We start from the raw sequence: 18,055 nt of genomic DNA, 5'->3' as shown, positions 1-18,055 counted from the left end.
GTTTGTTTTTTTATTGTCATGAGTTTCATGAGTTGGAGATCCAACAAAAACAGGCAAAAACACAAGGAGCCGGGCAATCCAAAAACCAAAACAATACTTCGGCAAACACAAGAAGACATGCATAAGGTTTTCACAGACAAAGACAAAGACAGTGTACCAGCACAGAGACAGGGGAGCACAAAGACTAAATAAACTTAAGAGGTGAGGCTAATCAGACACAGGTGAGACAATCAAGGGCAGGTGAAATCAATCAGGGCAGGGCACACAATCAAACAAGCGGGAAATACAAAGGCAGGAAGTGGATCAACACGAGAGACAAGGTGACAAAGTAAAACAGGGAATGTTCTAACCAAAGAGACACAAGTGAAATACTAAACTAAACAAGACTAACTACTGACAAGAACACAGAATAAACTAAATACAAAACTAAACAAGAACTCTTGACAACAGACAAAGTGACAATGTGATACAATAATAACTGAACACCGGAATACAAGACAAAACCAGAACTAAACTAGAAACTCATGACATTTATACTACAAAAGCTGGATAATTCAACTGTGTATACACCTTTAAGCTAACATTTCCAACTGTTAATTAAAAACCTAACTCATTCAACTATTTATGCATTACATTAGCAACCTGTTCAACTATTTATCTCTAAGTTTTAGCTAACTCGATAAATTGATAATTTATTTAAATGGAATTATTAATTACTCTTAGCTAACAAATTAAAATATTTATCCATGATTTTAGCCAACTATATTAACCATTTTCCCAATATTTTTAACTGAGTCAACTATCTATCTTTTACTTTTAGCTAACTGTTAATATACAACTATTTAAACTGTTAATATACAGTTCAACTATACGCTTACCATTCCAATCATTTCTCCATTAATTTTAGCTAACAGTATTAACACTTTATCCATTACTTTTAGCTAACTATTACAACTCTTTTATCCATTAGCCTACTGTAAGCTAACCTTCGCAACCGTTTTTTTCACCATTACTTTAAGCTAACTAGTTCAACCATTTTATACATAACTGTAAGCTAACGGTCTTAACTGTTTATCCACTACTTTTGTTAACTAGTTCAACCATTTTATACATAACTGTAAGCTGACCGTCTCAACTGTTCATCCATTACTTTTATTTAACCATCTCTCCGTTATGTTTAGCTAACCTGTTAGCCTTTACTTCTAGCTTACTTTTTCAACAATTTCCCAGTTGTTGTTTTTTGTTTCAGTTGTTAATAAAAAACTGTTAAGAATTTAAACCATCTAACCATTACTTTGGCTAAGTTTTTCAACTTTTCTGCTCACTTGGTTTTGTGCATCATCAATCACAACTTGAGTCCAGGTTTTATGACTGAATAAGGTTGTTGGAGGATGTGCACTGTGCAGTTAGCCTCTCGTAGCAGGTAGCTTACTTGTTCTGGTGGCAAAAAATGTACAAAAGATCTACCAAACACTAATTTGTAACCCTGTTTTGCTGCAGATTTTCCCCCTGAGCATAAACATATGGACACATTTTAGATGGCAGATTTTTTTTAAGTACCCCCTAGGGTGTATTTACCAGTGTTAGGGAGTCCCTGATTAAAGACATTGATCAGTAACCGACTGTAACTGTAACCTACTGATCTATTACAGATGAGGTGCTAAACTTGACACTGACATATTACTTAGAAAAAAGATGTTACATTACACGGCCTTTGCCACTGAATAAATGACTCATAGAGGAAATCCTGAGTGTGTGTTCACAGTGCAGACACATTACTCAATGCTCCTCTGAACATGCATGCCTAAGACAAATCAGGGAGAGACTACGAAAGTCACTCAGGCTGTAGCCAAACCCAACACTGATTAGAACAATGTACATTTACATTTGAGCTATACAGCTAATGTCTACAACAGTGGAATGAGCTTAAATCCTCAGTTTGTAAATGTACTAGATGGTTTCCATCAGTGCAAAAGCATCAAGCACATGCTAATTTGGCCTAAACCCAGATTGGAGTGTGTAATGGTGTGAGAAAAGCGTATGCAAGCCGCAGCATTTTCACACCTGCTAGGACATCTCATAGTGTGGTTTACAGGGTTTTTGGTAGGTTTGTGTTTCACGCTACTGTGAGCTAGCCTGTGGTCACTGCAAACACACGTTGTTAAAAAACAAGCTACTTTGTATTGCAATGCTCTTGAGGGCTGTTAAAATCTAAAATGGTGTTGACACTTTTGCTTGCAGTGGAAAATTCTTCAGTTGGCGGTGGGCTTATTACTTTTTTTTATGTACGTACACAATCAGAGCAGACACACACAAAGCATCTGCCTCTATATTCCTCTATTATTAATTGTTTCACACTCTACATGTCTTCACCACCTATTCTTGCATACCCTGCAGTCTAAGCCAGACATAGGAGTAGTAATCATAGTGACATGCTGGAAATTAAAATGGTGCTTTTGTTTCTGCAGGCTGGTACAGAGGATTCATCCTGAAGAATCCAAACGTCAAGGTGAGTAAACTTCTTTGGAGTATGTGTGCATGTTTTAAAGCCCCCCTCCAGTGAAAATCAAGTGTTTAACCTTGTAAACATCTCCATGCGGTGTTTTTCATGAGCTACAAGACATATCAGGGACAACATAAGCAGTCATCGCCATCAACTGCTTTTAAACTGCTGCGTACCAAGGACAGGCTAAACAACATGTTTTCAGATTGGCAGGTTTAAGACGTCACAAACCTAAGGAGCCAATCCCGTTAATAGACAGGGTGACGCTATGCATATCATGTGCAACCACGTGCGCGAGCCAGCTGTAACCGCCATCGTCATTTTTGCAAACTCACTACTGACTACTAACGTTAATGATCTTGACCAAGGCTTTTAAAATTAGCAACACAATACTAGCTGACTGATAATGTAGTTGCGCTGTTGTGCTTCCAACGGTAACGTTGGAAGTTAGAAAGCGGTACATAAAAACATTCTGATAGGTAAACTGAAGATTTTTTAGACGATCCACCGGTATATTCTCATCATATTTCAGATTCTGTACCGCTCTGAGCCATTGCCTGCAGCGAAAAAGTTTGTATTCCCTTTCAGAGGGAGTGGCGCAATGCACGCTGGATGTTGTAAGAATGTAGGATGGGCGACACCACGAGCTGTGTGTACAACTTTTTCCACAGCTACGGCGCCAAATTCAAATATTATTGCTTCTATCGATTACAGAGAACACCAGCTTTGACTTCCAGGGGTGAATTGCTCCTTTAATTATTCTTCAGTTGCTTAATACTCATTTTTACCCTCATTTCACCCGTTAGCAACAATTCCCGGTGACAGATTCTATCAGCTGTACCTTTTCAAAACCTATCATCCCGTTAGTGAGCCAAACTTCACCCTTTCTGTGGTGAAAGTGCTCAGCACGGCCATAGCATGTGGTTAGCTGCTGCCCCTTCATCTGTTAATTATAAAAGACCCTTTACACCTTTGCTGCTGCCACACAGGTGTTCAGAATTACTCTGCCAACGAGCTCTCATCAGGACTGTGTGGGTGTGTGCAGATGGTGCTCTTCGCTCAGTCCTTTCTCTCAAACAGAGCCAATTTTAAGTGCTTTGCTTTTCAAGACCAACAGATGAAAACCAAACTGAACCTCTACCTCTTAATTAAGCTCACTGCAAAAAGATTATTGTTAAACATGAGCTGATTGACAGTAATAGATCTTTAATAGAGCTTTATGCAGGAGGCAAGTTTTAGGTGTGTTCAAAGTCTCTGTGTGAGCGAGTGCATTTATCCTCAGATACTTGCACATAACTTCTGCTTTGATCTTTGAGTCAGTTGGGAACAACTTGCAGTTTATTAGCGTCAAGCAGGGCACGCACACAAACACTTTTAATCTTTTGTGTCTCCTAAATCCCATTTCCTCTTTATCTCTTCCCCTGTTTTCTTCTTTAAACTCACAAACACACTTAGCACTGTATTGATTGTGCGCACCATTGTAGCACAGGCGCTGAAAGCTAATGGCCCTCTCATTAACTTGTTTATCTTGTGCCCAAAGGGGATCTTCCCATCAAGCTACATCCACTTGAAGAATGCCCACGTCAAGAATAAAGGGTAAGTAATGCTTCTCCCCATTCGTGTGTGTGTGTGTGCAGGTCGTGGTCAAGGCTTGAAGTTTATTCTCATGTGTGTTTGCAGGCAATTTGAGACGGTCATCCCGGTTGAAGACTCCGTCATCACAGAAATGACATCGACGCTACGCGACTGGGGCGCCATGTGGAAACAGCTCTATGTGGTAGGAATCCACACCCGCGCCCACCACACACACACACACTCCCACACACATTTGCATTGATTTAATAACACCGCCGCCTAGGCTAAGCTGCCTCTTTAGGTTCCTCATGAAGTGATGTGTTTGGCCCTGGGTAATTCGAAAGCCGCAAACAGTCAAAGCTTTTTCGTACACACTCATTAGTGGGATTGATTGTGTTTGTGGCCTATTAAGCTATCTGGGGTGCTGATTAAATTGAGCTGATGAATACACGCGGATCAAAGTGCATACATTTGCGGCAAAAAGCAGCAGGACACTGAAGCTAATTTGCACATATTCATATTAAGTCCCACTGTCGGCTTCTCTCTCTCTCTGGGTCACCCTCTTCCTCTCTAATGTGTTCTGTCACCTCCTTTTCACAAATGTTTTTCGGGTGGCGCAATCCAACTGTATACTTCCATCTTCTTATCTGTGTCCTCCCCTCTATCTGTCACCCTCATTCTGTCTTTCCTTCTTGTCAATCTCCCTTTCATTCATCGCCTCTCTGTGCTTCTCCACTCATGTTTTTCCCCCTCTCCTTCCGCAGAAGAACGAGGGGGATTTGTTCCACCGGCTTTGGCACGTGATGAATGAAATCCTGGACCTGAGGAGGCAGGTGCTGGTGGGCCACCTCACCCATGACCGCATGAGGGACGTGAAGCAGCACATCACAGCCAGATTGGACTGGGGCAATGAGTGAGTAGACTCAGGGCAGTTTTTTAAGACCCACAAACACAAACACATTGTTTTATAGTTCCATCTCATTGGACCATAACGTTTTAATGTTTGTTTTTAGGTCATTGATTATTCATTGTTAAACTCTGCCACTAGTTTTATGAAAGTTTTTCCTGCCGATGCGCAGCCATGGGGATCAATTCACTATATAGTATATATAAAACAACAAATAGCAGGTAGCAGAGGCCGTAATCCATCACAGGAAACTCTGTCAGCTTTTCATTTTGTAAAAAGTTTCGAGAAAGTTTTTAATGCATACTAATGCACCATGAACAAGAAACTTTGAAGAGTTTTTTTGGTGCCTTCGATAAAGATCTGAAAACATGGATCTGGAATTCGGTTTGGTCTCCTCAATGCAAGGCAGTGCCAAATTCATGTCATGCTTTTCACTTCACTGGTAGTGGATGTTTGATTGCCGTCAAGTAGCCAGTATCTACAGCAGGAACATTTCAAGGAATCCAGGAACTGATACTGAATATCTATTGCCGAATGAGGTAACACAATGGTGACTGAGACTATGGTCCACTGATGAAATTTGCTTTTGCAGTATTACAGACTGTGTCTGGGGCGACTTTCACAGCGCCCAGCAGTGGTTGGTCTGCCAGAGAGGGTAGGCGGAGCTAAGCGGCTGCTTTTCCGGTCTCTGCAAGTGTTGCGAGTTAACAGTAATCTACTGTGGCTGAACAAACAAAGAAAAGATCGATGACTACAGATACAACTTCAAAAATAGGTGCCGCCAAAAAAACGAAACTGAGATCTTCGAGATTATTACCTGAGAGGGGTTGTTTGGTGGTTATAAAACAGACAATAGTGATGCATCTAAATGACCTATAAAACAAACAACAGTGACAAGACTGATTATTTCTTTCTAGATATTTTGAATGTCTGGAGCTGCTGCCGCGGGGGTATGTGTCAGACGAGGAAATTAGCAGCACGTGGGCGAGACAGCCTTTGTTTACATTTTTCACGGCAAAGATTCTTGATGAGTGATGTGTTTAAATGATAAAAGAAAGCAGGAGGAAATGTATTCACCAGAAAACACAACTTGCACATGTGCAAGTCAAGATCAGCAAAGAGATAATCTGTAAAAAGGTTCAACAAAAAAAGTCCCTTTCTGGCAATGATGTACTTTTCTGATAACCACATTTATTTTCAATTTGTATTTATTCACACGTCCTAAAAGTGATTAAAAAATAGTTTAATTCAATGTTGGCTTGTATGTAGGTTAATTCTAATGACACACTAAGTAACCACTTGTTGCTACAGTATTGATATCATTCGGATGAGGGATGGATAAAACTATCTATCTATATCTATATTTGATGTTTGTTTCAGAGCAGATCAAGCAGAAAAGGCATTAATAAAATACTCAGCAGCATTAAAATGTTGAAATCAGGCTCTCTGGCGTTTTCAGTCTCTTTGTTGGACTCTGCCAGCTCCTTTTTATCGACGGCATACTGTGAAAAAACAAACAGACTGGGTTTTTAGTTTGCATCGTTTCAAAGTGTGCCAATTACATTTTTTCAGCCTGACTTTGCCTAATTTTCACATTTTATATACACAAACGGAAGGTACCAATCTGACTTCAGTGGCCCTGTTCACATCTAGTATTATCCACGTGTCCTGGGTGATCCAGTCACAAGTGGACGGCTCTTAGCACAGCTGTTCACACCTGGCATCAACGAGCCCCTCAAATCAGTGATCACTTATGATCGGATCTCACTTTCCCGCTCTGTATGCAAATGAACAGGGAGCCTCGTCCGCCTTCATTAAACTTTAAAAAACATCATAGAATAAAAAAAGCTGTGATGCCGACTCACAGCATTGAGAGACGGACAGCTGCGCTCATGTTCACGACCAAAGAGGGCGGGAGTGGGTGCCTGATGCTCCTCGACAGCTCTGTGGGTTATCAGGGACTGCAGTCACTACACAGCAGACTGGAGTCTCTATCAGAGTTCTCTTTACCCCAAATTTACAATCTCTTATCTCACTGAGTGAAACACAACATGACTGAAGTGTTGGAGCCACAAACTCAAAGGCACGATCGCCTTTTGATTTCAGTCGGACACAAGGGACGACGAGTAGACCCTGGTCGGGAGACCTGAGGGATCGTCAGGTGATGTAGGGATGGAGCAGGTCAGAGATATACACAGGTGCCTGTTCATGCAGGGCTTTATAAATGAAAAAAAGGATCTTAAACTGAATCCTGAATTTAATCAAAAGCCAAGGTAGGGAAGATAAGATGGGTGTAATGTAGTGGTTCTCAACTGGTCTCGTCTCGGGACCCAGCGCAGCCTCCATAACGACAAATCGCGACCCAGATTTCTGAAAACTTTCAACCACTCAGATTTATTTAATGTTGCAGTTTGAACCTGAGAAGGACGGAACAGCACAGTATGTCTACAATTCATTAAATTAGCAGCCTTTTAAAATAAAAAGTGCAAAATAAACGCAACTACTGTCGCGCTCATCACGTTTCAAGAATGAAACTGTAGCTGGGATTACCCAATCGTCTGATACATGGAGTGTGAATAAACTACACTACTACTTCACGCACGTCATTGGAAAACACTTCCGTGACCCACTGACAACAGCTACGCAACCCACTTTTGGGTCCCGACCAGCCTGTTGAGAACGACGAGTGTAACGAGAGTTGACCTGCTAGACAACAACCTTGCAGCGTTCTAGACGGTCGAGGGGCGACTCACTGAGGCAGGTGGAAAGGGAACTGCAACAGTCAAGCAGGGATTGAACATAATGTTTGAAATAACACGTACACTAATGTTGAATGCAGTTCTTTCCAACAACTCACTCCAATCTCCGAATTTCTTTGAATGCACCGCTTGATGAATCATTCCTAGTCCCTGCTCTCAGAATAACCACATATACCAAACTGTACCTGTCAGGCAGGCACAAGTCAATCTAAAAATGTTTAACCAAATTCTGATCAAGTGTTATTTTTAATCATATAAATTCTATCTCGGTCTAATAATAAGGTGGTTCATGGCGCATTACAGTTAAGTTAACTAACAGTTCTTGTTTCCTCGAGCTTTCTGCAACTCTCTAACTCGTCTCTCTCTCTGCCTTTTTCTTCTCTCCTTGCTCCTCTGTCTTTTGTTGTCACCTTCCATCCCTGCAGGCCCACTCCTCACTCAATCAAGTCTCTTCCCCCCTTTCACACACAGACAGCACTCTCTCCTCTTTCCTCTCTTTTTCTCTCCCTGCCATGGGGGTGAAACAAAAAAACTCCCAGCTTCTGTCATTCTCTTTTTATATCTGTCCTTACCCTTCACTCTCCTTCATTCCCCTGCTGTGGGGCCCTCCTCACACACAAACACACACATACACACACCTCCTTAGTGAAAAGACGGGTGGACAGTCCCTCGCTGTGGGCTGTTGTACGCTCGACCAGGCTTGTCTCTTTTATTGCTGACAAGGAGACACACTCTAGCCGCCTTGGTCCGCTGGCAGGGCCGGGCTGGAGGAGGATAAGGAGACGGAAAGGAGAGGAAAGAAGGAAGGAAAGGAGGAGAGCAGGCATGAAGACATGAAGGAAGAGAGAGAGGAGAGAAAGAGATTGAGGGAACAGTTGGGGGTAGAAAGAGGACAGCAGGGGGGTAAAGGGAGAGGGTATTTTTCTTTCATCAGTCTTTAAAGAAGAGACGATCTGTCAAGTTTAGTTAGAGGCCTGACACGGGTGATCTGACGGCACTAGTTTGCGTGTCTGCGGAGGAGGAAAGTTGACTGAATTGAACGAGACAAACTTAAATAGACCCCACATGTGCAGATGCATATTTTGGCTACAAAATGAAGAGTTCTTATGTTTTCTGTGTGAATCTTTGTGTTACAGACAGCTCGGCTTGGACCTGGTCCCAAGGCGAGAGTTCAGCATGGTGGACCCGGATGAAATCAGCGTCACAGAGCTTTACAGGCTGGTGAGTGGTCGTCTAACTCTCATACCAAAATATCACTACCTTGTTCTTAAACTGATACATAGTTTGGGGAGTAGGGAGGTGAAAAGCAGGATAAGAAATCGTTATATGATTGCACCAGACAGTTGAAAGATGTTTAACCAGTACGTTGTCTGATCAGGCATAGAGGTTCTAACATGATGTGAGAAGCTGTCCGTCATTGACAGCCATCTTTGAATGTTTAACCTCAAGGCTAGCAGGAGGTAGCAGGAGTTAAACTGGCAGACAACATCTCCATTTTCCCCAGAAAATCTACAAAAAACTTAACAATTTTTGTTTCAGAAAAATAGAAAATAGGCCTATAGGCTGTCAATAAATAACGGTGATGCTCCTGTCCAATCGCAGCAATGTTGCAGCAACCTCCATCGACAGGTCGGGTCAGTTACACGCTACACCAGTTGAGCTAAAGTGAGGAGTTCAGTGCCATTAGCGAGCCTGTAAAGCCACATTTATGAGGGACAGCAAAGGTGGTCTCGCGAAGAAAAAGCAGAAAACATACGATTTCCACAGGGAGTGGGAGGGAGAGTTTTTATTCACAAGTGTGAAGGGCAAGTGTACCTGGCTCATCTGCAGTACCAGCGTTTCGGACGACAAAAGAAGCCATGTGGGGCGCCACCACACTCAAGTAGACGGTAACTTTGCACGGGACTTCTCTGCAGGGTGTACAGCAAATAGCTCTTGGCCACTTTTTTCAAAGTGGCTTTCAGATGCACAAAGGTGCAAAGGTATTGACCTTGTCCTGTCACGGAACTGTAAATGTTAAAATTTCCATTTTGCCTGAGCATTCTTGTTTTTCCCCCCTCTGTATTGACTTTAAAATTGTGATTAAAAGTTGACTGGAAACAGCAGTGTGCCCAATAATCTCACCCCAAGTGCCATTCATTGGTTATTGATCCTATCACTCCAGTTTTCACAGCACTTAAAGGACTCTTTGTGTTGACTTCAACATTTACACAGAAAGATTTTAAATTCAATAGTGCTCAAAAGATTATCACGGTCATTTTATGTTGATTTTTTTATTTTATTTTAGAAACTTTTTACAGTATAATAAACAGCATATTCTATTTATATTAGCCAATCAATTGGCAACTTTCCACGTTTAAAATAAAGTATAATTGAATGTCTGAATCTCTCTCTCTTCCCTCTGTCTCCACACCTCTCTCGCTCACTCCCTCCATCTTTTCCCTACTCTTTGCTCCCTGCTTCCCCTTCTCATTTTCTCCAAGCCCCAACCACTGTTACCGTGGCAACCACTTCTCTGCCCTGTTACAGTGTGGGGAGAATAGTATCACACACACACACACACACACACACACTGTGACGGTTTTCCCTTCGCAGGGGTAATTGAAGCTCTTAATCCATCTGTTTTCTTTTTTTGTTTGTCAAAACAAAAGCAGGCGAAGCAGAATGAAAGCTTAACGCACCTCTATTAAAAAGCGTAGAAAATGAGCAAATGACTGCAATTTCCCTTATATTGAGACTGCTGCAATCCTCACACATAAACACACACACATACGCTCGCAGGAAGACACAACATACAATCACACCGAGCTCGAAACACATCAATATTTTTCAGTGAGATCTTCGCTTGTGAGAGCAGCTTCTTTGTTTCTGTCTGGTGCTGCTCTGGTGCAGTGTGGCTTAATTGAATTGAGATGGGGATTACCTGGTGTGAGTGTGTGTGCCTGTGTGTGTTCTGAATTGTCAGTGGGATGTTACTGTGGGAAAAACGTAGTCTGAGAGCTACATTGTGTCAGGGAATTATGAGATATCTGCCCATTGAGGAATGAGGAGGATAGTGAGAAGGATAAAGGGAAGACATTCAGTGCATTGAGTATATTATAAAAAATATTTCATACAGGCAGCCATAGACTATATATAATAGGCTGTATTCCAGATATAGTATGTTGTATACTTTTATCTGTGTTCATTTATCTCAGGCTTTTTATATTTTCTTTAAGTTTATATGTGTATAAGTATTTTGCCCCAGGGGTAACTTGTAAAGACCCCACATTGACTTTTCACTTGGAGTCTGCAGTTCCCTTCAGCTCTATGTACCGTTTGCCCTCCATTTAGCATCATAAGCTAGTTGTTTCAGTTTAGTTTCTCTTTTCCACCAATGAAGGCAGCTGTTTTCAGCAAAAGGCTCTGATGCTGTTAACCTAATGTACTATACCCAACCAGCACCCTATGACAGTCCAAGGTAAGCTTCTATCTAGTGAACCTGAATTTCCAACTTTCAAGCTGAAATATGTTTGCAGCAGCCTGAAACGGTAGCTTTAATCTAGCTGTCACCTTAGCTAATTCAAGCTAATTATGTCTTGCTTTATGGTTGATAATGTAAACAGTATCTGTGTGGTAACGTTTTCAAGTGAGTGAAATTGTACTGATTTTTTAGTAATAATTTAGCGCTAATTAGATATTGGTGATTGTGCCCAATATAACTGTCTTGTTAGCCTGTTAACTGCATAGCGCCTAGTAGCCTGTGGAGTAGGCTAGCTAGCATATTATTCTACCCATTGAATTGAGTTTACTGTAAACCTAATGTACTTTACCCGACCAGCATCCCATGAAAGTCAAAGTAAGCTTCTACTGAGTGAACTTGAATGTTAATTTGTCCAACTTTCAAGCTGAAACATGTTTGCTGCTGCATAAAACAGTAGTTTTATGCTAGCTGTCACCTTAGCTAATTCGAGTGACTGAACCTGAAATGTAAGCTGTGTTTTTGATGTTGGGCTTTTGGGAAATGTTCAATTATTTATTTATTTCAAAAGGGACCATGTACAATATTAAACATGAAACGGAGTTAGTGTAAAGCTCATTTTCATCCGCAGTCCGGATGTTCATGCAAATAACCGACAAATAATGTGTCTGTTGTTAATGTTATAAACAGAACCTGTGTGGTCCAGTTTCTCCAGTCAGTGAAATTGTAGTATTATTTTAGTAATAATTTGGCACTTAATAAGTTGATATTGGTGATTGTGCTTTACATACCGGGCTCGTTAGCTTGCTAACAATCACATTAGCTTATTAACTGTGTAGCGCCTGGTAGCCTGTGGAGTTAGCTAGCCAGCAATATCATCTTTAAATTTAGTTTAAAATGTTATGCTTCCTAACACTGCCAATAAGCTCCATGAACCAGTATGTTAGCTTTATCTGTAAGCATAGAATTTGGTTTGTTGTGGAATCTTTAAAAATGGTGAATTGAAAGAGTTACAAAGCTTGGGGCAACGTGCTGAGAGGACATGGGGATGTCCTTTCTATTGTAGGGAACTTAACTGTGGAGACTGACGCCTGGGTTTTTAAGTTGACTTATTTGACTTTACTTTGAAAACAGACACTTTGAAGCATTTTATTTTTGCTCCCCAGTCTCGTGCAGCTGGAGCTGTCTGTTGTGTTGAGGCAAAACAGCTTTAAACTTCCCGTTATTTCCTCAGAGATCGCGCTCAGTATTAAGTGTGTGCAGAACAGACCAGAGTTTAGATCCCAGAGCGATGAATTCATTAATGGTGTCAGATCGGCCGGCAGTGATGGATTGTTCGGGCCTGGCCTTGGACATGTGGTAGTAAAATGTCCTCTGTGACTACAGTTATCATTTAACAAATACACACACACTTAGTGGCTTCACACACACTTGTCTTGCTTCCTGCCTGTGTGGCACAGGTCTTCCTTTCATTAGCTTAAAACGGGATAGAAAGAGGCTTAAACGGTCATGTAGAAGTGAGTGATGAAAGGCAGCTCTGATGGAGGGATGTAGAAAGACTAGAAGTTTCTGTGTGTCCTCAGTTTGACCTCGTTTTTTAAAGCTCCTTCTCGTTCACTCTATTTGGTGCTTCATGCTGTTGAGGAAAAGATTACCAAGTGAGCAATAATACGACGGTTGGGTAGGCACCCACATGGTCCTACTCTACCTCACTCGTCCTCTTCTTGTTGCTCACAGCATTTTGTGATGCCAGCGAGGCTGCCAGGCTGTCGTGTCTCCTCTTTGTGTCTAGTCATGCTGAAGTTGTCATATAACCACACACTCCTCCAGCTTAAATGACACACTGAAAATAACCTTGTAATGAAATCCCACAGCATAAATTAGGCCTAACCAGACATACTCATTCTGCGTCAAAGACCAGGAGCTCGGCCCTGTTGGGTTGGGAATCTGGTAAAAACATTGTAAGTGCCTTGTTGTGAGATAATTCTCCAGCGTGTTGTCTTCTGGGATCTTTGAAAGGGCAGGCTAGTCACGACAAAACAAAACAAAACAAAGCATATTCATCATGTTGACAGATATTATAGCTGTAAAATGATTTGCAGTGTAATTTTAAAGCGCGTTTAAGTCTTAGAGGACCGTGTTAGTGGTTTATTTTTACAGCACAGGCGAGTGTTTTCCCAAGCAAATCATACATTTAAGATGGATTTCTTACACTCTGGGCAATTACTGTTTATTGTTTTTCCTGTTTGCTAAGCTCTCTGAGACTTAAATCTTCTCTGAGATTAGAGATTAGGTTGGCGTTCATTTTTTGTCGGTAATATTGTCATCTCTTTCTAATGCACTCTTGGGTGTGCTCTAAAGACTGCAACCTAAGTGCCTCAACAGTCTATTTTTCACATCATCACATCCATGTTTGCGTTTTATTTGTGTTCTTGGTTTGACTTTATATAGTCCCTCCAGGAAGTTTGTGATCTTGTCAGTACAGTGATAGATTTGATTTTTTTGTTCAAAATAGCCCTTAACCTCAGCTGTCCAACTTCCTGGCAGAGATGTTTGTGTTTCTGGGACTTTATTTTAATGTTTTCTCAGGAATTTGTGAGATCCAGGTTGTATTTTTAATCCAACAAGCTTCACTAAAAGATCACATGTTGACAAATTCTTCCCACGACCTTGCTTTTTTAAACATGTGACATATGACATGTTCCTGAATTTCCCCCCTGGGGATCAATAAAGGACTATCTTATTATTACCGCCAAAATTACAAAAAAAGGATCACAATTTTTCAAATAAAGTTGCTTCAAATTCATTCTATCTTGGCTGCTGTAAAGATACCTCATTGATGCTTTGCTTTTGGTAGCCAACTGTCATCACAGATCTTCCTTTATTTGGGATAATTTAGACAATCACACAATTGATCCAGCTATGTCTATGTGGTAATTATGGAGTTGGACTCAGCAGCTTCTTAGCTTAGCTTAGCATAAAGACTGTAAACGGGGGAAATAGCTAGCCTGACGAGGCAACTAGCAGAGACTTGAGGAATTACTGGTCAGGAAATAGAAATCGCTATAGTTTGTGGTAGAGAGATTTTGTTACCTTTGATCATAGCCAGGCTAACTGATTCCCCCTTTTTCTAATCTTTATGCTAAGCTAACTAGCCGCCATGTCCAGCTACACAATTTATGTACATTGACAGTAGCAGCCTCTGCCATCAGTGTGTGAAGGTGAGTATGAATGGCTGAATGTGACATGTAGTATAAAAGCGCTTGAGTAGTTAGAAGTCTAGAAAAGCACTATATACAGTAAGTGCAGTCCATTTACCATTTAGATAATCACACAGTGCAGCTGGATTCAGCAGCTGTTTAGCTTAAGCTAGCTGTTTAGGGGGACACAGCTAGCCTGACGAGGCAACCAGCAGAGAGTCAATGAAATAATGGTCCAGAAACATAAATAGCTATGGTTTGTGGTAGATGGATTTTGTTACTTTTGATCATAGCCAGGCTAACTGATTCCCCCCTGTTCTAGTCTTTATGCTAAGCTAAGCTAACTGGCTGCCATGTCCAGCTACAGTTTATCGTACTGTCCAAACTTGAGATCTTCCTATTTAACTTTCTGCAGTAAAGCAAAAGGGCATACTTCCTGAAATTGTCCAGCTATTATTTCAAATACACCATAAAGAGTGTGCAAAAGTAACTCCAAAATACCAAACATTAAGGACAAAATTAAGCTTTCTTTTCTTTACATATTCTCAGTTTGTCTCAGTGACGCTTTCTGGCGGTTGTGCATTTTCTTTATCCCTTTCCTTTTCTTCTCCCCTTCTCTCCCTCCTCCTCTTGCCCCCCCTTTCCTCCTCTTTACATCCTACTACAGAGGCGAATGTGGAGCACAATTTGGCAGTGGCTCTTCTGGCCATCTGGTGCTCTCTATGTGTGTGTATGTGTGTGTGTGTTTGCCCTTGTATTTTTGGATGTTGACAGCAGATTAGGATGAACCTATCATAAACAGAGCTGTAATGTGCATGTTAATCTCGTTGGTATTTACACCGGTGCACTGTGCTGTGTGAGGCTTTATCGATCTCTTTGGTATATAGATCGACTCGATATATATCATGTACGATCAGACACTAACAATACACTGGCAGACACATTTAAAACTGTGCTGCATTGTTTCTCTGTTCCTTTGTTTGCATTTGTATTCAGTGTGAATTTCAGTTCTTGGGTTTCTTTTTTGAAGATTGAGCAACCAGTTGAAAGGGATGCAAATCACACCATTACTTGTGTGTCAAGAAAATAATTAGACTGCTTGCTTGAGGTAAATAAATAAGGTAGAGTGAATAGGCTATAATACTCTCTGTGGAGGCCTTTGTCTTTTAAATAATAGGTATTAATTCTCAAGTATGAGTTTGTTTACGTGCATAGCTGTACCTATAGGAATATGTGCTTCCTCTCTCTTTCTTTAGCAGCATCCAGGCTGCAACAAAGATACGAGCAGACAATTCAGCTCTAACAATATAGCCTCTGGTGCTGTTCACAGTCTACTATATTACACGCTGTATTAATTTGATCTGTATCAACTCCATCTTAGTCCTCAAATATGTATGCAAATCTGCTGCAAAGCTCCTCCCAACATTGAGATTTCTCAAAGGGATATAAGTCTTTGACTAAAGAAACTCCACACTAAATACAGCAGCTCTTCATTGTGATTGGGCGTATTATATGAGATGTAACCACATGTTGTTTTTTCCTTGGTATTAACTGTATTAGATAAGCTTTGATCCTGCATTTGAGGATCTTCCAGGATTTAGAGCTTATGGATTTTAACCTCTTTGTACCCATGCTTTAAACCCTATATTAGAACAGTGTAATATTCTAAATGATGTGTCTTTTAATCGATTTCATGTGGATTATATTTTCAGTATGTGTAGGTCATAAAGATTTCCCTGCTCTAAACATGTATCCATCCATCCATCCATCCATCCATCCATCCATCCATCCGTCCGTCCAACATAGATCCATCCATCCATCCAGTGATCCATCCATCTATCCAACATAGATCCATCCATCCATAGATCCAACATAGATCTATCCATCCATCCATAGATCAAACATAGATCCATTCATACATCTATCCAACATAAATCTATCCATCCATCCATCCATCCGACATAGATCCATCCATCCATCCATCCGACATAGATCCATCCATCCGACATAGATCCATCCATCCATCCATCCATCCATCCATCCGACATAGATCCATCCATACATCCATACATCCATCCATACATACATACATACATCCAACTTAGATCCATCCATCCATCTATCCAACATAGATCTATCCATCCATCATCCATCCAACATAGATCCATCCATCCATCCATCTGACATAGATCCACCCATCCACCCATCCATCCATCCATCCATCCATACATACATACATACATCCAACTTAAAACCATCCATCCATAGATCCATCCATCTATCCAACATAGATCCATCCATCCATACATACATACATCCATCCAACTTAGATCCATCCATCCATAGATCTATCCATCCATCCATCCAAGCAAGGTTCCAGACGTCCCTCTCCCTAGCAACATTTTCCAGCTTCTCCAAGGCGTTCCCAGTCCAGGTGGGATTTATAATCCCTGGAGCAAGCAAGCTCTGGGTATACCCCAGGCTGCTTGTATCCGCGATCTCATTCTTTCAGTCGCTACTCAAAGCTCATGAGCATAGGTGAGAGTTGGAACGTAGATCGACTAGTAAATTGAGAGCTTCGCCTTCACCACGACAGTCCGGCACAATGCCTGCAATACTGCTAAGATAAGATAATCCTTTATTCATCCCACAATGGGGACATTTACAGGTTCTGATGCTGCACCAACCCATCTGTCAATCTCACGATCCATTTTGCCCTCTTGCTCTCTTCCTACCCAAAGGGAGCAATCCACCTTTTTCCGCCAGGGAACCCTGGCATCAGACTCTCATCCAAAGTTCGCACTCGGCTGCAAACTGCCCCAGTGGCTGCTGGCTGCTCTGAACACCACCAAGGAAATCAATGCATGCTAACACTGTTCTCTCCTCTCCTCTGCAGATGGAACATCGGCATCGTAAGAAGGAGACCCCTGCACCTGCTAGCACACATCATCTGTTCGTCCACATGAAGAGCCTGATGAGCGCCAATCTGGGGGAGGAGCTAGAAGTCTTCTTCCACATCTATGATGGACGGGAGAACCGGCCACTCAGGTACACTTAAATTGCAAAATGATCCTCCATAATTGAAAGTAAAAAGATAGAAAAGCATCACTTTGGTATACTGGTACGATTATACTAGTGGCTTTGGACTCTTTTTGATGCGAAGTCCAAAGCAATGCAATTGAGCTAGATTGGTGTTAGCAGGGTGACATTTTAAAAGGCTCCCCTTCTGATGTCAAAAAGCCTACTCTAATTATATTCATGGAGATTAATTAAATGAAGCAGGTTGTTAAAGATCTTGTGGACACATAAAAGTGGGCAAGGCCGTGCTGTTTTCTCGTATAACAGTGTCCATCCTGTCCACACACCCCTTGCAGTCTGCATACGTCACTTGCATGCACGCCCACACACACACACACACACAAAGGCACCCACATGCTCCTGATGTGGTGTCGGCCAAAAACAAGTCTGTGTTTAAACTCCCCGGTTTCATAGTTCAAAGGGAAGAAATTCCATTTCATGTCACAAACAAAATGGATTCGTCAGGCAAGGAGTGGGTTGAAAAATGAGCGCCGAAACTCCTTTTGATAAGTCATGCTTGCGTTTGACGCTCCTCCCCGCCCCACCGGGTCACATCAGAGGAACAAGGGTGAC

The 18,055-nt window shown here is 41.5% G+C and overlaps 1 protein-coding gene across 3 annotated transcripts in view; it reads left to right on the top strand.

Moving 5' to 3' along the window:
* dock4b (dedicator of cytokinesis 4b) overlaps nt 1–18,055 on the top strand; it is a 141,068-nt gene that overhangs the window by 39,439 nt on the left and 83,574 nt on the right. For all 3 annotated transcript variants that reach the window (XM_069670841.1, XM_069670843.1, XM_069670842.1), the window contains exons 3-8: nt 2,469–2,509; nt 4,044–4,099; nt 4,184–4,280; nt 4,843–4,991; nt 8,881–8,965; nt 17,301–17,452. In XM_069670841.1, the coding sequence (XP_069526942.1) occupies nt 2,469–2,509; nt 4,044–4,099; nt 4,184–4,280; nt 4,843–4,991; nt 8,881–8,965; nt 17,301–17,452 (580 nt within the window). The remainder of the gene's footprint in view (nt 1–2,468; nt 2,510–4,043; nt 4,100–4,183; nt 4,281–4,842; nt 4,992–8,880; nt 8,966–17,300; nt 17,453–18,055) is intronic.

This window comes from Semicossyphus pulcher, unplaced genomic scaffold (genome assembly GCF_022749685.1).
Source record: "Semicossyphus pulcher isolate SPU_LCO1_2020_fin unplaced genomic scaffold, fSemPul1.0.p SCAF_20, whole genome shotgun sequence".
Taxonomy (NCBI): domain Eukaryota; kingdom Metazoa; phylum Chordata; class Actinopteri; order Labriformes; family Labridae; genus Semicossyphus; species Semicossyphus pulcher.
The sequence above is the reverse complement of the archived record's forward strand: the minus strand, read 5'-3'. Positions and strand labels throughout refer to the sequence as shown.